Raw genomic sequence first — 26,688 nt, 5'->3', positions numbered from 1 at the left:
CCTTTGTAATCAAGGGCACACCCTTCCCAATCAATGCTTCATATCAGAAAATGTTTCATGTTTTTTGGCAAACTTGCAAGTTAGTAGACAGACCATCCTTGGTGGTCCTGACGGCAGAATTTTTGTGTACTGATTGTTGGCTGTCTTTCTAGAGTGACCTGTACCATCAGAGGTGTGCAAGCTCAATGAAGTGCTGAAGAGTTCGCAGAATCCTGTAGGCTGTGGTAAAGGTGCAAGACTACACAACTTTGGCCAATCAACCCTTGAGTCACCAGTTCCTGACTTGTGAATGCCTTGTGACTAAAGAAAACTGGCTGGACATTTTCTCTTCCTATTCTTATCTACTGCAGGCTCCTCCAACCCTCATCTTGTAATCATAACCACTTCCAGAAGATGAGTTGACTTGTGCCTCCTGGAGGTTCATGTGAAAGCTTTCACAACCTCGGCCTAACATCTTAATAGCCCTGGGACCAAAGACCTTCCTAACATCTTCTTCTTTAAAAAATTTTTTATTCTTTTTTTTTTGGGGGGGGGTAGGGGGAGGCTTAAATACATATAACATAAAATGTAGCATTCTAACCATTTTTAAGTGTATAGTTCAGTGGTATTAAACACATTCACACTGTTGTGCAGAACCCTTCATTTTATAAAATAGGAACTCTATACTCATTAACAATGACTCCCCATTCCTTGTTCCCCATCAGCCCTTGGTCTCTATGATGCTGACTGTTCTAAGTGTCTTATATAAATAGAATCAAACAGTATTTGTCTTTTCCCTTCCTCTTTTTTCTCTACCTTTCCAAACTCTATTTAACCTATTTCAAACATGACTTTTTCATGGAATAAGTCATTTTCTTCCTTATCCTTTTCCTCTGGGAAAAAAGTTTAAATACTTCCCTGCCTCTCTTCCCTTCTCCACTCCATTTATAAGCCTCCATTTGAAAAACAGGGGTGGGAGAAGGGGAAAGTACTGGGATAATAACTTTCTGATTGTTTTATATAGGTATGAATTTTGAAATGTAATTATCCACAGCAAGAGAACTAGATGCCAACATCTGAAATCTCTACAATGGCCCAAAGTTCTTTTCAAAATCTTCATAATACTTTCATTTTAACTCTACTCATCTTAACTAAACTTATTTTCCCTAAATAAGAAGTGTCTTTTAACTCATTTGTATTGCTTTTTCCTTGGAGGCTGATTCACAGTATTCCAATAATTGTGTTTTTCTCTTTATTCCATGGGAAGTGTATAGATTTCAATTGTGTTATGGGTTAAAGAGGTTTTTGAAGACTAGAGTCAACCAAAATCACAATGTTTAATACTGTTTCGCTAGGAAAGTATTCTAAGTTCCACATAGCTCCTGAGAAATGAACTTTTGGAATACAAGTCATTTATAAAATGGGAACTGAGTCTGTGTTATATATTTCCCAGAGATCTTCATTAGCAATACAGAACTGAAAGCTGTTGGCCAGTTCAGTGCCACAGAACATACAGTGAACAATAAAAGAAGCAGACAACCAAGTCACAGCCAGGATGTGCTCCAGCCCCCCCGCTGGAATATATGGCCGTCAGACTTTAAGACCCAGTTAGTCAATATGCTGAACCTACAGATTCTATAAACATTCTATGATTTTGAATGCCTATATGGTTTTTTGGGTGCATTTTCTTCCACGGCATGTTAAAGAAACCTATGTTTCACTATGGCATGTATAGACTCTGAAGAGTCTACAGGAGAGGGCCCTGAAGTTGAAAAGGTTTCCAAGAGAAGAAATCAGAACTACAGAAGTAAGCCCAGGGCAGAAGCCAGCCAGCTACCTGTATAGTTCAGCAGAAGCCACTTACAGAGGGATATCAAAAAGCATTAAAGAGCTACAAAACAGAAAGTTAAAGAAACTCCCAACTCTTGTATAAACTGCTAATTTAAAGATGACACATGAGTTGATGACCCAATGAATCTCTGAGCTGGGAATGTGGATCCATGAGGTTCTGATTTGAAAAGGGAAGTACAAATAGCAACTGAGATAAAGTTACTATCAGGACCCCAGACACGCTAACTAGCAGCCTCCTTTTTCCTTCCCAAAGGTCTGTGTAAGACTGGAGGCAGCTGCCTTGGTCAGGGAGCCTGGAGATTTGTCCCTCTGCAATTAATGGAGAAGAAAGAAAGTGGCTTTTGTTGACTTTTGTTTGTTTGGGGCAAAGCCATTTGTCACAAAGGACATTAATTCCTTCTCTATGCTCTTTGAACGATTAGAGCCACTTCCACATTATTTAGTACTCAACTCCCTGCAGTATCATATTATTCTTTGAATACTTGGTGCACACAAATCTGGCCTCTTCACTAGGATCATAAAGAACCTGAAGGCAAGTAAATTGACCTGCACTTCATTAGAATCTCCCATACACCTACACACTCTGCTGGGCACAGATCGGGTATCTGACAAACACAGGTTGATTAACTCATGGGATGAGGTCCTTACATAGAGTCACAAGCCTTGAAGCAACAACAATTCCACATGCCAATCTCAGCCCAACTTCTCAGGAAAAGCATGGATGGAGAGTGGAAGCTTGGCAGTTACTAGGAGCCACAACAGAGTAGAGAAATCCTGAGTATTGTGCATAGGGGAAACTGTTTACCACCTAGAGACTATTCTAGCTCCATGATGGTAGACAACTATGTTTTGTTTCATACCCAGCACTTAGCACCTGGCAGAGGCTCAAAACACAGATTGAATAAACGAAAAACATATGAAACCCTTTGGTTTCCTTATGCTTTGCTTTTCTAAGCACACACCTTGCGTTTTCCTTCATTCATTATGTATAACCAAGCTGCAAAAGTTAAAAAATGACTCTAGGAAACAAACCAACATGGTACCCACATGGTACACAGGGAGGTGTGTACTCCTATCAGGTGTGTACTCCCCAGGGTGTGTGTGCCGGGACAGTGGTTGAAGATCCAGGAGGAAGATCACTGACCTGCTAACCACAGGTCTGCGGGTTACTGCAGAGGGACACTAGCTGCTCTCCTTGAGAGAAATGGCCGGATGTCAGATGGAGCCCTTGGCAGCCCCCAGGCAGTGGAACATTGCTCTGCTTGGTCCCCGTCTGGCTGGCAGCTTCCTGCCAGGGAAGGCTGCCAAGTGGGTTGTGACAGCTGTGCAGTGCACAAATCTCCAAGGTTCTTTGGTGCACTGCCATTTCTGACCTGCCTGTCTGCCTACTCGTGGGAAGTAGCTGGGAAGTTCTGGTGCTGAGGGGCCCCATTTTCCACTGGCTTTCATTTTTTAGCAGGATGCCCGAATATCCTGTTCGTTAAGATGGGAGTCATTGGAAGATGGCCTTTAGCTTTTCTGGTCAACATGAACCTATTGATTCTGTGTAGGAGGAAGAACTGTATTTCACTCTGTTTCACATCCATGTTGGTTTTCACTGTGACCACATGACCACACTTGTTTGGTCTTATCACAGTAATTGACAGCTGTCATAGACTACCACTAGGAGAAACACTGTGTCTGAGTAATTAAAAAAAAAAAAAAAAAATCAGGGGCGCCTGGGTGGCTCAGTCGGTTAAGCGGCCGACTTCGGCTCAGGTCATGATCTCGCAGTCTGTGAGTTCAAGCCCCGCGTCGGGCCCTGTGCTGACAGCTCAGAGCCTGGAGCCTGCTTTGGATTCTGTGTCTCCCTCTCTCTCTGCCCCTCCCCTGCTCATGCTCTGTCCCTCTCACTCTCAAAAATGAATAAATGTTAAATTTTTTTTTTTTAAATATCAAAGATAGCCTTGTAACCATTTATTTCTTTTGGAAATGAAATGTCAAAATCTTAATGCTTATTGTTTGGAATGTTGACACCTGAAAGGATTTTGGTAAAGGACTACCTTTTCATAGTTTATTAAAGCAGCAATTTTTATTTATTTAAAACTGCCACTAAGTGACCTCAAGTATTCATCAGGAGATGCACACATGTTAACCTAGATTCCTTTCTGTACTCAAAGATGAAAAGTGAAATTTCAGACCTTACCTTTTAGCATCATTCGTCCGGTGGATCCTCCAAAGGTACTGAGTAGGCCACTTCTTGCTCCTAAAGATGTGGTTGCTTCTAGCAGAGAACCCGCGATGTACTGAGATATGGACGTCCTCTGGAGGGTGGCACGGTACTCACATATGGTATCTCGGACACATTGCTTTAAGCACGGACCAACCCTAATCTTTTCATGGGCTGTTTCGGAGGCTGGGAGCTTTGTGAAGAAATGAAGAAGAGATCCAATTGTATTTTCTATTTCTTCTCTCCTTCTCACTGCATTGTAGATCTGTGAATAGCACAGAGTACAGGAAGTATTAATCTAGTTTCTTAGAAAAGCAAATTAGTTTGTTGACAAAATGCCAAGATGACTTATTAAGAAAGAAGGCTCAGTTGCTCTAAGCACAAACACTCTTGAGCACTGGACTCATGCATTAACCTGAACATTCTACAGACACCATTTATTTGGAAAAGCTATGTGCAGTTATGAAATCGGCCATTCAAACAACCGTGCTATCAAACAGAGGACTTACAAGTTGTTCCAACCAAAAATATATTCAGCTCAAATTTCTCCTCCTCTCCTTAGCAAAGCAAAGCTCTTCTGCAGGGCGACAAAGTCAAATCTTTCCTTTTAGTCCTTTTGAACTCTCCTTTGTGCATGACTGTCCCAGATTTGTCTGCCTCCAAGGAGCACTTCAACCTGACATTCATGAGGAATCTTTTCTCTATGCTCAAACTGAAGTGAGGATGAGATGGTCACGGAGAAGGAGAAGTTCTAGATTTCTCTCTCAGGCACAATCCTTCAATCCATCATCTTGGTCCAAAGTCTTTGAATCCTTTTCCCTCTTCATCCTTTCTCACCTCCCACCTCCAAAGCATTGACAGTTCCTGCCCACTCTTGTTGTTCTGTCTCTGTCACTATCCTGATTTCCTCTCTCCTTTATTACCTGAATTCACCAAAAATTTATCTCAAGGAGATTGAACAATTTTTTTTTAAGATTTATTTTTAAGTAATTTCTATACCCAACGTGGGTCTCGAACTCACAACCCCAGGATCAAGAGTCACATGCTCCACCAACTGAGCCAGCAGGGCACCGCAAGGAGATTGCACAATTAGGACAAGCTTCCAACCATAATTCCAATATAGTTGTTCAACATTTATATAGATCCTGCTCTGTGGAGGCAGCGTGCTGAAAGATGTGGGGCATGTACAAGAAGTAACACATACCTCCTTTGCTGAAAAATTGCACAATCCAATTTAAAAGATGAGGCCTGAAAATTGTGAGGTTTGATATTATTATTACAGGGAGGTTTTAGGTTTTGTCAAGGTCTCTGGGAAGCCTGAGACTCCTGAATAGTGTATAAATAATAGGGAAGAAATACCACATGGGTGAGTTAATCTAGTTTTCTGATGGTGGAATAAAAGTTGACTACAATGTGCTGCCTCCATCATGCTACCTTGGGCACCTTGCCTGATCATTCATTCAACAAATAGTTATTTTGTGTTTATATACCAGTTATGTGTCAGGTCTGGATAAATAAGATAGCTTTTCCCCTCAGAGAGTTCACAGTCTAGTAAGGCAGACAGATAAGCAAAGAGCTCACAGTAGGATGAAAATGGAGGTCAAGCCCTCTCGTGACATCAATAAGTACCCAGGGAAAGGAAGTCCCTTGAATGTCCTCCAGGCTGTGAATGTGCCCCTGTGATGCTGCACACTCCAAATCCCACCTTAACCAGGACCACTGGCACTTGACAGGACAATCACTGAGGTGTGCTAGGTCCTTAAGAGACCCTAGAATGTACCTAGAACACCCCCAGATGTTCAAATTGCACTGACTCTAACTAGATTTCTAATCTACCTTCTGCAGCCTACTGGTATGTATTTGGCACTTGAAGGAAGAGTATGAATTCTTTAGCTTTAATTCTCTGCCATTAAATTTCTGGTGGCCAGTGTAGCCATGGGGATGGTGTGCTGGGACAGATAGAACTCAGGCTTTGGGGTCAGGGATGTGGGGTTGTGCAGCTGGCTCTGCCTTGACCAGCTAGAGAGAGGCTCAGAAGCATGAGCAAGCTGACTTGAATGTTTAGAGAAAGCTTCCTCTTGTGTAAAGTGGGGATACTAACACCTCTTTTTAGGATGTTCTGGGATTCACCAGACTACATGTAAAGTGCTCACCCTAGTGTCTACAAATGGCACCCATTACTATTGGGCAAGAAGAGAATGGACTCTTCCATCCTCAAGGAACAGCAGGTGGTTGTATAACAACAGAACATGGTCTATGAAATTCACTTTTATGGGGTTATACCCTTGTTCTTATGTGCTGCTGGATAATATCATCCTAACCTTATTTGAGTGTATTATGAGGGCAAACTGGGGCTGAGAGATGCAGAGCTCCGGACATGCTTTTCCTCTCTCAGCTCCAAATCATACAGGCAATATCCAACATGATATGTCTCAAATAAGTCCTCCAGAAATTTAAATGCTCTAGAAGTTGAGAGAAAAGAACCCACTGTGAGCTTTGATGGCTAAAGAAGCCTTCTGAGGGAAAGCAGATTTGAGCTGTGCCTTGGAAACAGGCACGGTTCTAATCAGAGGAGCTGGGGGAGTCAACTCACACGGTGAGCAAGTGTGAAGAGGCTGGAAATAGTAAATGCCTTAAAGACGGTGAGCAAAGCAGGGTATTTAGAGAAGAGAGTGAGTGTGGGGCATAACTGGGAAATTAGAAAGGTCAGTTGGCCTGATAAAGGAGAGCCATGAATGTTAAGCAAGGAGGTTTAATCCATCAGAGGTTGGGAACCCCTCACTTTTTATTTTTTGCTTATTTGTTTTTATCAGAGGAATGATGCTAAGAAGGTTTTATTTTATAAAGATTAATATGCTGACAGTTCTTGGTTACTAATGGGTTTACCTATTTTCTTTATGTGCCAAGCTGCTCCACTGGCACATTATGTCTTCAGTCATTACCTTGTGCATTCCAGTTTCCACACCACTCCTTCAGATTCCCAGTGTCCCATTCAGTCCCTCATCCAGGTTTCCCTAAATGTTTTCCTCAGATCATTAGATCTAGAGCGACTGTATGATATAAGGACTCCTTGATCATTGAAAAACTTAGTACATGTTTCTCCTTTTGAAGATTTACATTGCATATTAGAATATTAAAGACAGTGAAAAGGGTCAGAGTAAAGAAATCTATTTTATTTTGTTTAACTGAGTATTTGGAGTGTTTCTCATGTATGTTATTTGACCATGGATTTCTCTGCTTTGCTTTGCTTTGTTTTTCCTCGGTTTCCTTTTTTTTTTTTCTCCTCTCCTCTCCTCTCCTCTCCTCCCCTCTCCTCTCCTCTCCCCTCCTCCCTCCCTTCCTTCCTTCAAGAATATAGCCAGGGAACGACTGTTGTACCAAATAATTTACTCGAATCAAGTGTTCTCATTTTCATTTCCTTCACCTCTGAAATAGACAATCATCCATCTTTCCTGAAGTCCTGCCTCTCTTACCATCTCACTGCTCCATCTCTGCCTTATTCTGTGGCTCCCCTTCCTCCTTGGGTCTTCAGAGTAATTGTGATGCAACAGAGAGGTGCCAATCAGTGCCTAATGTAGGGAGTGACACATTGGCTAGCCATAGGTCAGATTTACCTGATCAGACAAAGGACCTGTTTGATCTGACACACAGTGTTTCAAAATCAGAGAAGCGGGGTGCCTGGCTCGTTCAGTCTAAGTAGAGCATGTAACTCTCGATCTCAGGGTCATGAGTTCGAGCCCAACGTTGGGTGCAGAGATTACTTAAGTAAATAAGTCTCTAAAAAAAATAAACTTAGGGGCACCTGGGTGGGTTAGTTGGCTAAGCATCTGGCTTTTGGTTTTGGCTCAGGTTTCATGAGTTCAAGCCCTGTGTCAGACTCTGCACTGACAGTGCAGAGCATGCTTGGGATTCTCTCTCTTTCCCTTTCTCTCTGCCCCTCCCCCATTAATGCTGTCTCTGTTCTCAAAATAAACATGTAAACTTAAAAAAAAAATAAAATCAAGAAAGTTGATGTTACAGCATCTCCTAAAAACTGGAACAATCTGGTAACACTGAACATTCCTATGTGGTATCAAATGGATAGACCCTCCCTTGTTACCTGGGGCACAAGTTCTCCAGTTGGCTCCAGTCCCTATCACTCTCTAGTGATCCCATCTTGCCAATATCTGGTCACCATTAGTATATGAGTATGTGATCCCTGCCTTAATGGGATATAAACGTGGCTATAGATATATATAATAAACATATACTGAGCTCCCGCAGCATGTGCTCCGTGTGCTCCTTCCTGTGCTAGTTGCCAAGGACACAGAAAGTCATGGTCTCTGCACGCAAGGGGTGTTGCAGTTTACCTTCAACATACATAAATATTAGGTATGTACTAAGTAATCATTCAGCATTGTCATCAGCACTTGTTTCTAAGTCCTCAAATGTGTTTGAAGACATAAAGATGAAGACTTCTAGAATAAAGCTCTGAGCTACCACCACCATTGCTAACACTCCATTCACTAAAAACAAAAAAGAATCAACAAGTTCTACCAAGATCTGGACTAACACATACCAGTCATACCAATACTGGATAAGCTTTAATAAGGTGCTTGTTGGAAAAATGCTGAAATGTGGATGAAGTGGTGGTGGATACGGCAATGTTCAGGCACCACATTAATCAGGCTATTACCTCTTATCAGATCATCCACTTAAAAAAAAATTTTTTAATGTTTATTATTTATTTTTGAGGTTGAGGAGGGGCAGAGAGAGAGAGGGAGACACAGAATCAGAAACAGGCTCCAGGCTCTGAGCTGTCAGCACAGAGCCCAACGTGAGGCTCAAACTCACGAGTCATGAGATCATGACCTGAGCTGAAGTCGGACGCTTAACTGACTGAACCACCCAGGCACTCCTCTTGTTGCTTTTGGGAATTCTGCAATAGCCACCATGTGGAGTAGCCAGAACTAGCTTGCTGGAAGATGAGAAACTTCACTCTTGTTACCTTGGTGGATAGCCTGCCAATAACCAGACACATGGTGAGGTCATCCTAGATCCTAGATTATCCACCTGCCAGTCCAAATGCCATTACAGATACATGACAGGGCCCACCAGAGACCAGTTGATCGAGACTAGGAGAACACTGAGCCAGTTCACAGAAACACGCACCAAATTAATTGTTGTGAAAACTAAGTTTTTGGGATGCTTTGTTACAAAAGTTAACTGACACAATGATGGTGTGTGGGGTACAATGATAAGTATTTACTTGCATGAGATTTGAATCCACATAATAACCCTGTGAGGTTGATTTATTTTGCAGGTAGAGACAGTAGGCCTAGAGAGGTGGAGAAACACAGCCAACTTTACCCAGTTCCTAAGAGGCTGAGCCAAGACTAAAATCTGGCTTGTCTAGCTCTGTGGTCCAGCTTTATCTACTGCACTAAACTTGGTCATACCAAAGTCCAAAAACAGTGGGATTCAAAAAACTACTGTCATTTGCAAGAGGTTTAAGGGATGTTTACATTGCTGTTATTGTTTTCATTCATGATAATTCCTTTCACAGTCTCCCTAAACTACTGTGCAAAACAGGCAAATTATGACTAATAAGTGACCAACTGTTTCCTTTGTATGGAGATTTATAGTTTTAAACTGCGGGGTAAAAAAACACATAAACTTTATTTCACTTGATTAATGTGATAATAAAGGTGCTGAAAACTAGACAGTCCACCACCCTGTATGGGCTAGCATCTTTTTTTGAGATACAATCAACATGTCACAACATGGTATCTAGGCTTGCCAAACAGATATGTGTCCATTCATTCACTCAACAATTGATTTATATTTATTAAGCACTTATGTTGTGTCAAGCCCAATTACTAGGTATCCAACAGTGAGCAAGAAGAGCTTCATTTTAGTGTGGAAGTCAGACAATAAATATGTGGATCAAATAAGTTAATTAAAAATTACAAACTATTATATACTCAAGATATATTTTGGATATAGATGCCACAGGACTTGCTATAGTATTGGGAATGAGGAAAGGGTAGGAGTCAAGGTTTTGACACTGGGCCATTGATAAATTCTTAGAGATTTAAGATTTATATAAATACCTATATAGACAACATTGCAAACAGCACCCCTAATGGCTCCTATGTTTAACAACCACTGTGGACTGGGAATGGATCTTTTTCATGGAAGTACACTAGTGCCATTATGCCAGCTGCTATCTTTGAGCAGGATGACTTTGATACTATGAAGTTACTTGCAGAAAAGCAAACAATGCTTAGACAACACTTAAGAAATTATTTGTGCTCTTTGTGACTCAAGACAGAGGGATGCCTTGTAGAAACCAGCACTGGGACATGGAGGTCAGAACAAAAACAAAAGAAACATCCAAGACTGAAGAAGTGAATTGAAAGGCATGAAGTAGCCAGATACACCACATCCACAGCACTTACCCAGGAGGAGAGCTCATTCCTCTACACTGCCACAAAGAGCTTTATCTTAATTTTACTTCTACTGGGGCCAAAGTAGGTACTGGTCAAGGGGAGTCAATTTCATAACTTGATCTGTTTCAAATTCTATCTTTCTGGGGTCAGAGTTATGGAAAATTATGATGCTCCTAGATCTGACGGCATTTCTTCTCAAGTCTTCCAATAAAAAGGTTTGTTATTTAGGTGTCCATGGACTCAGTAATACTTGTATCATTGCAACATATATTCAGTGATTAAAATGAAGTAGGTTTTGAGCATTGGGCCATGATTTCATTGAAACTTCAGAAAAGCTCTAGGAAGAGAGATATTACCACCACTTAAAAATAAAGAACCAGATATCATATGTTTTCACTCTTATGTGGATCCTGAGAAACTTAACAGAAGACCATGGGGGAGGGGAAGCAAAAAAAAGTTAGAGAGGGAGGGAGCCAAACCATAAGAGACTCTTACAAACTGAGAATAAACTGAGGGTTGATGGGGGGGTGGGAGGGAGGGGAAAGTGGGCGATGGGCACTGAGGAGGGCACCTGTTGGGATGAGCACTGGGTGTTATATGGAAACCAATTTGGCAATAAATTTCATATTTAAAAAATAGGCAAAAAATAAATAAATTAAAAAAAAAAAAAAAAAAAAAAGAACCAGTGTGCACATTGCTAGGACTTAGCACTAGGACTCTCCATTTCTAAGCGAGTGTTGCTAACTAGTTTGGGGATCCTACAGTACAAGTGTAAAAGAAATCACTTTTAAGAGGGATAACTGTAGTAACAATCCTTCTTTCTCTGTTTATTGTCTGTCTCCCCCTTCCAGAATGTCAGCTTCTTGAGGACTTTACTTCTTTTTTCATTGCTGTATCTCCAGTGTCTAGAAGTGTTTGGCATTATAGCTTGTCAGTAAGTTCTTGATTAAATTAATAGTTGTCTCTAGTCTCTATCTTCTTCAAGAACTTGCTAGAATCCTTCAGTTTTTTTGGTCATGAATCTACTGGATTCATCTCCACAACAGGTGACATTGGATTGTCATTTGTATTTGCTAAACACCAGACATGGAAATCACATGAAATGGCATCAAATGTTTACAAAGTATTCAGAATAGCTATACCCAAATGCTCCTAATTGCTACTAACCAAAAGTGACCTGTTCTGAGAAATTCGCCAGTAGTTTAACATTATTCTATTATCATTTGCTGATTGAGAATACTTAATCAGATCTATTTTCCATCCTGATTCTTCTTGAAAATGATGATTTGGAAATGATCAAGGCCCTAGAAAAAACAAAATATGGATTCAAATATTGACACCCCCCCCAATTCAGTTTAATTCAATGAATGTTCTATAACATAAAGGGGTCAGCCAACATTATCTCCAAGGTCCCTCTAGTGTTACTGTTCAATTACCCACACCTTCTAGCCTTCTTAAATGGGAAATGGAGGATATTAACTAACCTTAATTTTGAAGATAATTTTGATCATCATTTTTCTCTAATACAGCATATAGTTAAGGTCTTCTGTTTCTCTCTCTCTTATCAGTGTTCTTCAGTTATCATTTGTCACTAGTGACTATGCATCTTCTTCTAATAGAACCCTTATCTCCCCATAATGTAATTCTTAAAGTAGCCTGAGCTAGAAAAACAAATAATCACATTTATTTGAACTATGTGTTAACTGTGAGTTCATAGGCTGGATAACAATGCAGGAGCCTCCTTCATGGAATCAAGCATAAGAGCTGTGGTTTGGAAACCCCTTTTACTGGTCTCATGGGCCCTTTTCCTAACTTTCGAAATGCAGAAGCCATGTTCTAGAAGGTTGAAAATGCTGGAAGTTTGATGGGTATATGTGTCTAAATGAAAGGAATGATATAACACCTGCCAAACTTCCTGAAGAGTCAACAAAAACAATGAAGCTGTTTTAGGGAATGGGAGCCGAAGCAGCCCGTCGACCTGAGTGGCAGATATGGAGAGTAGGATTTTGGTAGCAGGCAGCCGCTTCCCTGCTCTCAATTCCACATTCCATTCAAGTGCCTGTGTGGAGAATTCCATTCTACTGAGAATATTCAGACTATGCACGAGACGCTGACCAAACACAGCTCCAGAGAGCCAAAAATAAAGGCTTTGCTAAGGCTGTGCCAATTAACCAGAGCTCCACCACTGGCTTTTATGGGAAGTTAAGCTGAATCTTTATTACTGCAGGAAACATCTAAGAAAGAGTGTGAGAGGGTGTCCCAGGGCATTTGATAATCTAGGAATTTAACAGCTGGAAATGCCCTTCCAAATAACTGCGTCCAATCCACATTTTACCCTGTATTCAGATTTTGCCTCCTCTGTGCAGCCTTCCCCAGGCTCCAGCAAGAAATGAGCATCCTCTTTCCTGTGCTCCAACTGCCCCTCTGCGAAACTCTATAGAAGCACTTTCTGCGAAGTATGGAAGTCACTGTCTTACTCTCCTTCCAGGCTGTGAGTTCCCAGAGGGGCAGGACCATGCGTAATTTAACATGCTGTCTCCAGCAAAGACCACACTGCTTAGCACCCTGTAGGCAGGGGAGAGAGGGGGACAACAGAGAGAGAGCTGAAGGCTTAGAGCCCAGTTCCCAAAATATAGTCCCTAGACCAGCATCATCACCTGGGAACTTGTTAGAAATGCAAATTCTTGGGTCCTACCCCAGGCCTACTGAATAAAAAACTTTGGGGCTGGGGCCCTGAAATCTGTTGTAACAAGCCCTCCAGCTGATCTTGATTCCTGATAAAGGTTGAGAATCACTATCTAAGACTTGAGGGAGAACATGTTACTTTTCATCTCTGACTGCACTTTTCGTATTATTTGTCACATCCATGCCACATTTCTTTTAGGGTGGGAGCTCCTGAGGGCAGAGGTGAAGTCCTGTCATCTCTATATTCCCCAAATCCCCCAGCTTAGCGTCTGGCACAGAGTAAATTTGACAAATGCAAGCTGAATGATGGGGCATCTGTCGCAGAAAGTCCCTGTGGCTGTGACTGGAGCAGGCCTTTCTGAAATGATGCTTCTGCCTTAATATTTCCAAGGATGAATCATGTCTGAGATAATAATTCTAACGGGAATTACCATACTGATGAATCACATCATAATGAGAAAACCTGGCTGCCAAGGATGCCTCTTGAAAAGAAAAAAATCAAATCAGGACAAATGGATTATGTAGTGAGGCTTGTGATGTCAGACCATGAATTAGGTCGACAGAGGGATTTAATGGCCTGAACTACCAGGCTCCCTGCAGCTCTAAGGAGCAACGGGTCAGTTAATGAATCACATGGGGACAAAGCCCCTGCAAGAATAAAAACAAACTTTCACAAATCCTGTAGACGGCGATGCCCTGGCTCAGAGACTCACGGCAGTGTTCTTGCTAAGCTGTACACGTGTGAAACTGTGGGGCACAAAGAGTTCCCGAAGTCCTATGGCTCCGGTTGCTGTGTGTCCACAACAGGTGGAGGGGACCAAAGCCAACCCATAGAGCCAGGATGTTTGCTTCCTGTGCAAATGAATCCCCGCTCACCCGTCCCGGCCTCTTCAGCCCCTCTCTGCCTGGCGTCATTGTTTCCAGACCAACCAACACTACACATCCTTCCTCTACCCTTTGCCTGAAGACTGCCTGAGACTGACCTCCCAGAACTCTGACTATCAGAGGTGGCACAGCAGAACAGAAGCCTTGGGGTCGAGAGGAAATAGCCTGGTCTTTGCATCACACTGATCATGTTGGACTCTTAGTGCCACTATCTAGAAGCCATGGGGAAGTAGCCTGTGTTTTTTAATGGGGAGTATCACAGAGTTGTTATAAGCCAGGGTTAAAGGAGATAAGATAGCTGTGAGTTGTCTCCAGCTACATAGATTTTGAGCATCCAGTGTCATAACAGTATCAATGTCTGCATCTCTAGAGCTCCAAGGCTATTCTTGCTGTCCTGAAGTATCTGAGGCAACTTTCCCACCCTGAAAAGCCATCACCCCCACCATCACCCCTCTTATTTATTCATTGGTGTTTCCAGGGTGCTGGAGCCTCTTCTGTGCTTGGCCTCCTGGATGTGGAGGTGTCTGAGTATTTTCTGGTCCACCACAATAGGCAATGATGAGCGAATAGAGACCACCAGGTTTCCAGGAGCCAGAGTCATCACTGAGCTCAGACAGGTCAGGAGGGCATGGAGCCTGGGAGAGGAACTGCTGGGTGTAGAAGGGAAAAGGTACCAGGGGCCTGGACAGGATGGAGGATTTGAGGAAGGGGATAGATAAGAAGTACAACCCAGTTTTGTGAGGAAATTCTGGGACCCACATGTAGAGAAGTGCAGCCTCTTGGAGGGTCTAAATAACAACCAGGTCCCAGGCAAGGGTGATCACCCAGGGGAATCCTTTGAGTGGCATGGACTGGCATCCAATGCGGATGGGGATAAAGTCTCTGGCTGTACTTTAATCTCTGAAGAAGATATCTATGCCTACAAATGTCTCCAGCTACATAGATTTTGAGTGTCCAGAGTGTCATAACAGTATCAAACAGTTTCCTTGTTTGGAAGGAAGGAACAGGGGGAGGTAGGCCATAAAATGGACAGTTCTATTACAGCATGCAATTCTGCAACGGTGTGTGCACAAAGTGCTTTGGGAACACAGAAGAGTGTCTTAGTAGGTCACGGAAGGCTTCTCCTAGGTTATAACAACTGAACATAACCTAAAGACAGTAAGAGTTAGCCAGGCAAAGGTGAGGGCAGAATAAAGAAAGAGAGAAGAAAACACTCTGAATGGAGGGAACAGAATGTGCAAAGTGGTTCCCTGTGGTTGGAGCTAAGAGAGTGAGTAATGAGTCTGGGGAGGTAGGCAGGATCTTTCTGAGTTCTTACAAATGAATACAATTAGCCTAGAACTATTTCCTTTCACAAATATTTTCTAAGTGAACAGCCACAGAAGTACCTTCAACAGAATTTTTAAAAATGTTTACAGCTGGAGGGTTATATCTCCTTTGCCTGGGGAAACCCGTTGCCCATCTAGAGTTATCATGCTAAATATTGAAGATGTAACATCAAACAAGACCCAGTCTCAGCTCTTGAGGCACTAAGGGGATAGAAATGATCACTTTTTAAGGGTTCTTATAACTTGATAGTTTCCTTGTTATTAACAAAAAAGCAATGGGAATGGACAAAGTACCCAATATTACCTACCAGCCTGGAACAGGAGAGAGACCATTGACTTCATTCACACCTACAGTGTAACAATGACAGAGGCATCCCACAGAATGGGAAGTGATTGAGAACTTTTCCTGTCTAGTTGGACGTATAGAGCCAGAAAGACAAGGGAAAGACTGAAGGAAACATTACCTTCCTCTCTACCTTTGGAAGATAGCAGTGGAAATGTAGGTTTCAAGAAGTAACCAAAATAGTGGGGTCTACAAAACATTAAACAGGTGATGGCATTAGAACTGTATGCAAGTTTCCTGTCTCACATTTAGGTCTTTTATCTATTTTGAGTTTTTTTTGTGTGTGTATGGTGTAAGAAAGTGGTCTAGTTTCATTCTTCTGCATGTTGCTGTCCAGTTCTCCCAGCACCACTTGCTAAAGAGACTGTCTTTTTTCCATTGGATACTCTTTCCTGCTTTGTCAAAGATTAGTTGGCCATATATGTGTGGGTCCAATTCTGGGTTCTCTATTCTATTCCATTGGTCTATGTGTCTGTTTTTGTGCCATCATCATACTGCCTTGATGATTATAGCTTTGTAGTAGAGGCTAAAGTCTGGTATTGTGATGCCTCCTGCTTTGGTTTTCTTCTTCAATATTACTTCGGCTATTTGGGATCTTTTGTGACTCTATACAAATTTTAGGAAGAAATGGGCAGAAGGCATGAATGGACACTTTTCCAAAGAAGACATCCAGATGGCCAACTGACACATGAAACAATGCACAACATCATTCATCATCAGAGAAATACAAATCAAAGCCACACTTAGATACTACCTCACACTGGTCAAAGTGGCTAAAATGAACAAATCAGGGAACTACAGATACTGGTGAGGATGTGGAGAAATGGGAACCCTCTTGCACTGTTGGTGGGAAGGCAAACTGGTGCAGCCACTCTGGAAAACAGTGTGGAGGTTCCTCAAAAAATTAAAAATAGAACTACTCTATGACCCAGAAATAGCACTACTAGGAATTTACCCAAGGGATACAGGAGTGCTGATGCATAGGGGCACATGTACCCCAATGTTTATAGCAGCACTTTCAACAATAGCCAAATTATGGAAAGAGCCTAAATTTCCATCAACTGATGAATGGATAAAAAGATGTAGTTTATATATACAATGGAATACTACTTGGCAACGAGAAAAAATGAAATCATGCCATTTGCAGCAATGTGGATAGTACTAGAGGGTATTATGCTAAGTGAAATCAGTCAGAGAAAGACAGATATCATTATGTTTTCACTCATATGTGGATCTTGAGAAACTTAACAAAAGACCGGGGGGAAGGGAAAGGGAAAAAATATATAGTTACAAACAGAGAGGAAGGGAGGCAAACCATAAGAGACTCTTAAATACAGAGAACAAACTGACGGTTGATGGGGTGTGGGGAAGAGGGGAAAATGGTTGATGGGCATTGAGGAGGGCACTTGTTGGGATGAGCACTGGGTGTTGTATGTAAGCCAATTTGACAATAAATTATATTAAGGAAATAAAATTGAAAAAAAAAAAAGAACTGTATGCAAGTTCATGAAGAAGAGTCAGGGACTCTCTATCCCCAGATAGGTTATTTCTGTCCTGTTAGAGACACTCTCAGCTATGTGTGTGCATGAGCACCTATGTTCAGGGACAGGATCCTATGGAGAGACTGAAGATCAAAGACAACATGTTCAGAGGGCTCAGAGGTGTGGGAAAGCAATTACCTTCCATCTCATCTGTGCCTATCCTGTAGTCAGATACAAAAGATATAGTCACCATTAGGTGTATTCCAAAGAACTGCATGGACATTATTTAACAAAACAAAACACCTAAAGTTCATCAAAACTGAGGACGACAATCATATTAAAAAAAATTAAAAGCTTCAAAGTAAGATAAAAACAGTGAGGGAGGCAAACCATAAGAAACTCTTAAATACAGAGAACAAATTGAGGGTTGCTGAAGGGGAGGTGGGTGATGGGCTAAATGGGTGATGGGCACTGAGGAGGACACTTGTTGGGATGAGTACTGGGTGTTATATGTGAGTCATGAATCACTGGTTTCTACTCCTGAAACCAGCACTACACTGTATGTTACCTAACTTGAATTTAAATAAATAAAAAAATTAAAAGCTTCTAATTTACATTCCAAAAATAAGGCATTTTGGCTCTTACAGTTTGTCATTTAAAAAGCCTGTTCTGTTGTCTCTACTGAGCTTAAGGTTTTTCTTGGCTATCAAAACAAAGAGGTCTTTTGTTGACAGAAACAGGCGACAGTGTTTTGGTAAAAAGATTATACACAGAATAATGGTATGAAGCTCCATTGTGTAAAAAGTAGACTTAAGAGCTTTCCCTGTCTCCAGATTCCATGGGTTTCTTGCAACAATCTAAAATACCTTTGTCTTTCACTTTGTGGGAACCCTAAACAACTGGATGCAGTCATTATTTTGTAAGGGCTTATAAAGGACACTATGCAGATGACTACGTATAATTTTTTAGGGGGGAGGGGCAAAGGGAGAGGGAGAGAACCTTAAGCCTGATGCAGGGCTTGATCTCATGACCATGAGATCATGATCAAGAGCTGGACACTTAACCCTCTGAGCCACCCAGGCACCCCATGACTACATATAATTAAAGGCAATGTCAACAACCGTGTATGTACTAACTACAGCTGTGACCAATCCCACTGGGATCAATCACTGGTGGGTGTCTCAAAGATTTCCTCTTCTTTGCACCCTCCATGATCCAATGATCCATGATATGTTGTACTGTATACAGTTGGAACTCATAATATATTCCTTGAATTGATTTCATTTGGTTCTTGGAATCTGCATTTACTGGACACTACCAGTAATGCCAAAGGTAGGGGCAAAGATGATGCAGCCAACATCATGGCCAGGTGTGCTAGAGAAAGGGTAGGGCTTCTGAGGCTCACTTCCAGCAGAACAGGCAGGAGCTAAAGGAGACATAGTGAATGTGGAGCTGAGCTGGAAGAAGGGGCCTTCTGATAGGGCCATACCTCTGTGGAGATCCCAGTTATTTCTGCAGTTTCTTTGGACATCAGTGGGTGCCCTTTTGGAGGGCAAATGAGGGTTCAGCTGGAGGGTTCTAGCATCTGTGGGCCCAAAGTCAGGCTATCTTTTGTCACTGGGAAGCTCAGTCCCTGTGCTCTTTCTTCTCTCAAAATCTTGTGCTCTCACTGCAAGGACCCCAATGACGCTTACTTAGCCATTCACTTCCTGTGCAGGAGACAGGAAGGGAGTTCTATCTGTACTCATAATAGGTGGAGAAGAAGCACATATGGGGACCTGGCATGGGGCCACACTGATGAACAGACCACAGATAATCCTAGTGACCATGATGTGCTACAAAATAGGAGGCAGAAGCATTGGGAATGGAGATAAACAGACTCTGGAAAACAGGTGCCAGAAACTCAGGAGTGCAGGGATAATATGAGAAGTTCTTTCTTTTCTTTTGATTACCTCCATCCAAATTCCTTTCAACTCTTCACCTTGAAGCCATGGAGAAGGCAGGAGGTAGGACATATGTTGTGTTAGGAAGGAGGGTATGGCTACCCTGGCTGGGCTAATTCTGGTATCCACTGGCCACCTCCAACAGGTTTCCTCATCAGCTCTTCCATGTTTTGCCCTGGACACATTCCTGAGAATTATTTTTTTTAATGTTTTTTACTTTATTTTTGATAGAGAGAGTGTGTGCAGGTGAGGGGCAGAGAGAGAGAAAGAGTCTGAAGCAGGCTCTGTGCACAGAGCCTGATGCAAGGCTCGAATTCACAAATTGTGAGATCATGATCGAGCTGAAGTTGGACGCTTAACTGACTGAGCCACCCAGGTGGCCCCAGTCCTAAGAATTCTTAAGACAGACTGGACAACCTTTTCCTATCAAGGCCATAAATTCTTTCTCCATTTCCAAAATCAATCATAGGCTACTCACAAAGAGTTAAAAATAAATTATATCTAGCATTATTTTCAGACATAAGACAAAAAAATAAACACAGCCAAGAGCTGTATGTACAGTGAATGTGAAGATAAATGAGATTCACATTGTGAGCAGTTAAGAATGGGGAGGAATTTGGTGAGAAGAAAATCCTAGAAAGATACAGTTATGAGCTTGGGATAGAAAGAGGAAGGCAGGGGCTGGAAGAATAGAAGTGAGTCTGAGATAAGTGTGCTCTGGAGGCACCTGCTGTTTGCCTGGTTTTGGATATCAGAACAATTATCACCCTCCATCTCTAATCTATGAAGTGCTCACCGATTAATCAATGACTCACCCCTGCTTCATCGAGTGTCTCTTATGACCAGGGGTGACTGGGAAGGCAGGGCAAATAATAGGGGAAGTTAACTAATAGGATGAGACAGGAGATAATAAGTGAAAAGAGAGAGGTTCAGGCAAGTGGGAACAGGCTGACTTCTCTGGGAAGTGAGTGGCTACCACATGCCCCAAATCATGCAAGGGCATGAGACAGGGTGTAATGGATGAACCTACTGTAAAGCTGGTGAGTGAAGAAATAAGGAAAGAGCAGCTGTACTGTGAACTCCTGATTATCTGGGGTGATGTGGAGATCATAATACTAAGCAAAGCTGCCTGCAGGTGAGGTGCTACGAGGCTTGTTATAAAAATCCAAGCAGGACAGGAAGTCAGAACAGGCAGCAATCACAGAAAAACCTTCACGAATAAACAAAGCCCTGAGATGGACACCACTGGAAGGTGGAGAGGAATGAGCTCATGAGGATGAAAAGTTGCTGGCTCTCAAGTGCAGGTTTGGGTTGGAGATCAGACTGTCAGCCTGAGATGCTGGATGTCCTTCCTTCTTCAGCCCCTGTTAGTGGCATTACTGTCTGTGCCTATCCGTCCTAGTGGGAAGGGGGAGAAGGCCAGGAAACCCAACTTGCTCCTATTTTGAAGGGAGTGAGGGGTAAAAGGAGAACAGTTTTTTTCTTTCCCCTTGGAGAGTTTGCCTTTCAGCCCAGGAGGCTTGACGCCCAATGTTCTGAGCATTCTGGGCTTGGGGAGAGCCCCTTGGTGGGACTTTGCTATTATGGCAAAGAATTTAAGGTCCTAAGGCAGGTCCTATGGAGGTTCTGTCATTCCCCCAGGTTGTTGCGACTTCTCTTTTGGTGGCTGCTCCCACCAGAGGCCAGGTCATGGGACCAGGTGGGATGGTAGATCCTGTGGTATGTCCACTCGTACATAAGGTGGGATGCAGGGAACTGGGTGGTGCTCCAGAAAATACACTGGTAGCTGCTTTTAAAGAGACCCAGAGATGCACAAATTGAGACAGACACACACACCTGAGCATTGAGAAGACACAGCCTTCTTATGCCTTACTTTGACTCAATTATCTTCAATGGTGTCCACCCCATGGCATCTTGAGATTCAGTCATGACAGTGCCTCCATCACCTGTCCATCCTTCTGGCCTCATCCTCAGTTACTACCCTACAGGAACCCACTGCTCCTGCCAAACCAAGCTGCTTCCCACCATCCCTCCCCTCAGCACACCCATGCTTTCCTGCCCTACTGTCACCTATCAGAATCCTATCCGCTCCCCAAGGCAATCTTAATGTCACTACTTAGCTAGTTGCATGACCTTGGGACAGTTGCCTTCTCTGCCCCTCAGTTTCACTAAGGTAAAATGGGGAGAAGAGTGTGGTGATTATGTGAATTCATAAAAGTTAAAGCCCCTAGATCAGTGCCTGGGAATCAGTGAGTTCTGTGAAAGTCCCTGTTTCTTTCTCACCCATTGGATGTCCTGGGATATCTGCCTGTTTCCTGGCCCATCTTCCCCTCTGATCACTCACATGCTATCTGGAATACAGGTGATGACTCTATGCAGCCAAACAGGATTTACTTCATTTTGCTTCCAGATATTTCTCCAATTTTAAGCCCTCTCCATTTTGAAAGGAATAAGGGTACAGCACTGAGTTTCTCCTCTGCTGTTCCCAATTCAATTATTCAGTGTGAAGTCCTCCCAGTGAAGGACACTTGTGGCTTTCTTTTTTTAAATAACTGTTTTATTGAGATATAATTCATAAGCCACACAATTCACCCATTTGAAGTAGACAGTCAATGGTTTTTGGCATATTCACAGAGTTGTGCAATCCTCACCACAATCAATTCTACATCACTTTCATTACCCAAAAAAGAAGCCCCATACCCATTAGCAGTCACTCCCCATTTTCCGCCAAGCTCCCCAGGCCTAGGCAACCATTAATCTACTTCCTATCTCTATAGATTTGCCTGTTCTGACATTTCACATAATCCCCTGGCTTGTTCAAGGGGCCAAACTCTTCGACTTTCACTCATCATTAATCTATTTCCCCCAAATACCCAGCTCCACAGGACCAGGCACATAGTTGTCACCCAATAAATGTTTTGTTGAATGAAAACTGAAACATGGGTTCAATCAAGTGAAACATTTTTTTTTCACATTTCATCTTTGGAATGTGGTCCGAAGCCAGTTCACAAAATAGATCAGGAGCAGAGTTGTATTTTTGTTTTCTAGGGCATAAAAAAGCTTTGCTAAGACTTCTCAAACTGAAATTTTAGTGCAGTGGTTCTCAAAGCTGGCTGTACCTTAATGTCACCTAGGAGACAAAAGGTACTGAGGCATGAGCCCTTTCCCTCCCACTGCCCCCTCAAAGTTCTGAATTAAATCCTACAGTGGGGACCATCAGTATCTTTTAAATCTTGGCCAATTTTAGGGGCGCCTGGGTGGCGCAGTCGGTTAAGCGTCCGACTTCAGCCAGGTCACGATCTCGCGGTCCGTGAGTTCGAGCCCCGCATCAGGCTCTGGGCTGATGGCTCAGAGCCTGGAGCCTGTTTCCGATTCTGTGTCTCCCTCTCTCTCTGCCCCTCCCCCGTTCATGCTCTGTCTCTCTCTGTCCCAAAAATAAATAAACGTTGAAAAAAAATTTAAAAAAAAATAAAATAAATCTTGGCCAATTTTAAATATGATTCTATGAGCAGTCAGGGTTGAGAACTCTTGTTCCAATGGAAACAACCAGCCTAAGCAAGAATAATTTGTTGAATTCCAGCCATGCCCAGAATGACACACCGCCAGTTTTCAACTCTGTCTTCAGGAAAATGAATCTCTGAATTTTTAAGAAAGCAATAAAAACCAGAATATTCGTTTCACAAAAGTTTTCTTTATAGCCAACATTACTATTAGACAGAATTGTACAAAATTGCTGACACTTGACTGTTTTTGAGCTATAAAGTGGAAACTTCGTATCATTCAAACTAATTGAATGCATTTATTTCATGAAATAGAAGAAACATATATACTCGATCTGAACAACCATTTTACTAATCCATCTATTCATCTTCCTTGTGCTTTACATACTTTCTAAAAAGAACATTCCAAGCTTCATTGAATATAGATTTCTAGTCGAGGATGGAAAATAAATTTACCGTTGAAGAAGACAAAAGCATGAAAATTCATGACCAGATAAAACAACACCGACTTTATAACCAATCTTCACTTTTTGCCACATTATTTTTGGAAAGCACGTCATAAAGCAAGAAGATTGTCATAAAGCAAGTTATGTTTTCCCATAGGAAAATTTTTATGATTCAGGATTGTGTTCCTGACTAGACATCATATAAATCAGAGATATGATCAAAAACAGGTCACAAAAACAAAGCTGCAACAGCTGTAAACCTCTATAAACATCTAAAATAATAAATTTATTATTCAAGCACCATAAAATGTCAAAATCATATTTTACCCATTGATTATTATACTGTCATTCTGGAAGGTAATTCAGCACTGCTCATCAAAACTCAAACCGCGCACATTCTTTGCTCCACCTCTAGTGATCTTTCCTATAGGAAAACTGGCTCTGTCTCTCCCTCGTCCTCGCAGAACCAGGTATAAATATCTCAGTCTAGACTTGAGACCCTGCACAATCTCACTTCCACGTGGGCAGAGCCCTCAGGGCTCCTGCCCGTCCCGCCACCTCCTCTTCTGGGGCTCTGCTCCCTCCACCTGCCAGCTGTGTGTTGCCCTAGGTTCCGAGGACAATCCTGTTCTGAGTCAGGAGGAATTTAAGGAGCTTAGGTGTCTAGTGCAGGCTCCACAACGTCTAGTCAAGTGCATTTCTGCTTTCATTTCCATCTCAGGCTGGGAAGTCAGGCGTCTACCTCTTCCTTGTGACCAGAACTGCTCATGGCTGTTCTGAGCTTTGCTGCTGGGCAGACTCCTTCCTCACTTCACCCCTGCCTCCAAGAGGCTGAAGACCTCTACTTGAACCCCCCACCCTGGAGTTCTGCTACCTACTGCCGTATGTTTCTGATGCCAAAAACCTCTCTGGCAAATAAATATTTCATGAATGAGTGAATACCTAGCTTTCTCCACACTGCACACAACGGAACAGATACTGTTACCTCTGGGTGGGTCTCCCTGAGTCAGGTGGCTTCTGGACTACCAGCCACCATGTCTTCTTTGTGAAAACCATATGCTGTGAATACCAGCCCTGCCTTTCTCGCTGCGCCCAACACCTGCCTCCTCTTGGAAGGTCTCCAGGACTCCTCCCTCTCTCTGTCCCTTCTTCCTTACTACACTGCCCTAAGGTCTTACCAGCTCCAGGCTTAAAACTCCCCTGATCCATACATTCTCCTTCCTGTCTCACCAACCCTCTGGTCTCTCATGTACTGCAAAAGGTAGTGGACATTTGGTAAAGCTCATGATTCTAGAACAGTGGTTCTCAGCCATTTTTCCCCTCAGGGGACATTTGGCAATATGTAGAGACATTTTTGGTTGTCATAATTGAAGATAAGCTGCTGGAATCTAGTGGGTAGAGGCCAGTGGTGCTGTTAAACATCCTAGAAAGCACTGGACCATCCCCACAACTAAGAATTATCCAGTCCCGCAACTGGCTGAGGTGGAGAAACTGTTCTAGAAGAATCAAAGACAACTCCTGAAGCACTACAAACCAAATCAAATTGAAAATCACCAACAAAGAAGGATAATGCCTCTGTTTTTAGCCCAAAAAACTTTCCCCTTCCAATTATCAAAATTTATGCTCATTACAGAAAAATTAGAAAACGAAGAAAAGCAAAAGATTGCCTGTGATATCACCATCTCTTATATTTTTACATATAATGGTTGTGATTGTATTATATACAATTTATATGCTTTTTTTTTTTCAGTTTAGAGAGTGAGCAAGCACGTGAGTGGCATAGAGGAGAGGAAGGGAGAGAGAGAGAGAGAGAGAGACAGACAGAGAGAGAGAGAGAGAGAGAGAGAGAGAGAGAGAATCCCAAGCAGGTTCCACTTTCAGCACAGAGCCCAATGTGGGGCTTAATCCCATAAGCCTGAGATCATGACCTGAGCTGGAATTAAAAGTCGGACATCTAACCGACTGAGCCACCCAGGTGCCTCATGTACAATTTATATTCTGCTTTTTCTGTATAACATGACAACCAAGTTTTCTCCATGTTATTAAAAGACACTGCTTCCATTGTTATGTGAGACTGCTCCACATGATCCAATGGCAGTGTAATTAACCCTTGTCTTATTAGTGTAAATTGTAGTCGTGTCCTGGTTTTCACTATTATAAAGCCTGTTGGGACATGCATATGTGTGCATAAAACTTTTTCTATAGGGTGGTCATTCCCTGGATGAATCTTAGAAAGGGTCTACAATCCATACACAATTTTTGAAAGGCCAACAGAATTTGTCAAAGGATTCTAACATTCTTTGACACGTGAAATGTTCCCCTGGACCCTGGCTCTTCTCTAGTCTAAAAACATCCTCCAAACTTGGAACTTGAAGTGTCTCCATTTGAGGAACATCAAAGGAGCCAGAAAAAAAATCCATCTCCCAACTTTCTGAATAGACACTGCAGTAGATCATGAGAACAAAAATGAAAGTCTTGTGATTTTTGGCACAAAGAGACATAACTAATGTGCCCTTAAGATGGCAGGACTTGCTGGTTACAGAGGCAAATGATATTTAGAATGTCCTTCTTATAAGCATAAAGCCACTTTCTGTTCATTAAAGCAGTTTTGTCATTTTATTTTTAAAAAATATTGGTTGTATTTTCTCTTTATGTGAGGTATTTAGGCTTTGGGGAATGCAATGATTTTGACAAACATCTTAACAGCTGTTTGTCGGGATAAATTCAGAACATTTTGAAACAAGAACAGCTCAAAGATAAATTTTTTTTTCATTAACACCCAAACCAATTTTTCCTATGTTTTAGGAGCTGATTATAGGATAGCTACAGAGAAGTAGAAGTTAAATTGTCACTTTCTCTTCTTGCTCCCAGATTGAAAGGGAAATCTGCAAGTATATATAAATCAATTCAAAGTATCATGTTTTGATGTGTGACTCATGTTAAACTCAGTGATGGCAGGGAATGGTAAGAAAGGTGGGGATCAGAGGGCCTGCGTTTCCACTTCTCTATGCCACTAATATGCCCCTGGCTTCGTCACTGACATCTGAAGCATCTGATTTCAAAAAAGGAAGACTATCAAATATGTATTTGTATATTTGTGTATTTATATTTGTCTAAATGCAATAACATTACAAAGAGGGTTGTTATTGTGTATTCCTATGTATTATGTATTCTCCTTTATGGTGTCAACCCAAGTATGGTCATGGACAGAAAAGTCAGTACTGATCAGGCAAGCCATGGGACTGGAAAGAAACAGGAAGATGTCTGGGTGGAGAATTAGTGGTTCAGAATCAAGTATCATGGCAGAAATCAAAAGTCCCTTCCAAGTCACAGGTCTGGGGGCCATGATGTTAGCAATGACCATGGGAGGCATAAAAATGACAAAACATCCATAGCACCACAATCAATTGAGGCTGTTTGAGGGTTGACCTCATTGTAGGCACTCTGCTAAGTGTGTCACTTGAATTATCTCAGCCAGTCCTCACGACCACCCCATAGGAGGTTGTTATAGAAGCACACATGTGAACGAGGCCTGGAGAGAAGTTCAGAGGATTGTAAAATCTTCCAGCTGCAAGAAGGCCAAGCAGAGATTTCAGCTCTGTCTTCT

General features: G+C 42.2%; 1 protein-coding gene across 9 annotated transcripts in view; it reads right to left on the bottom strand.

Moving 5' to 3' along the window:
- PLCE1 (phospholipase C epsilon 1) overlaps positions 1-26,688 on the bottom strand; it is a 323,759-nt gene that overhangs the window by 183,311 nt on the left and 113,760 nt on the right. For all 9 annotated transcript variants that reach the window (XR_015241745.1, XM_086680410.1, XM_086680402.1 and 6 more), the window contains one exon: positions 4,016-4,304. Coding sequence is in view for 8 of the 9 variants with exons in the window: in XM_086680410.1 (XP_086536536.1) it covers positions 4,016-4,304 (289 nt within the window). In the remaining variant the exon portion in view is untranslated. The remainder of the gene's footprint in view (positions 1-4,015; positions 4,305-26,688) is intronic.

The sequence above is a fragment of the Puma concolor genome, chromosome D2 (genome assembly GCF_028749965.1).
Source record: "Puma concolor isolate L17-30 chromosome D2, mPumCon1.1.hap2, whole genome shotgun sequence".
Lineage (NCBI taxonomy): Eukaryota > Metazoa > Chordata > Mammalia > Carnivora > Felidae > Puma > Puma concolor.
The sequence above is the reverse complement of the archived record's forward strand: the minus strand, read 5'-3'. Positions and strand labels throughout refer to the sequence as shown.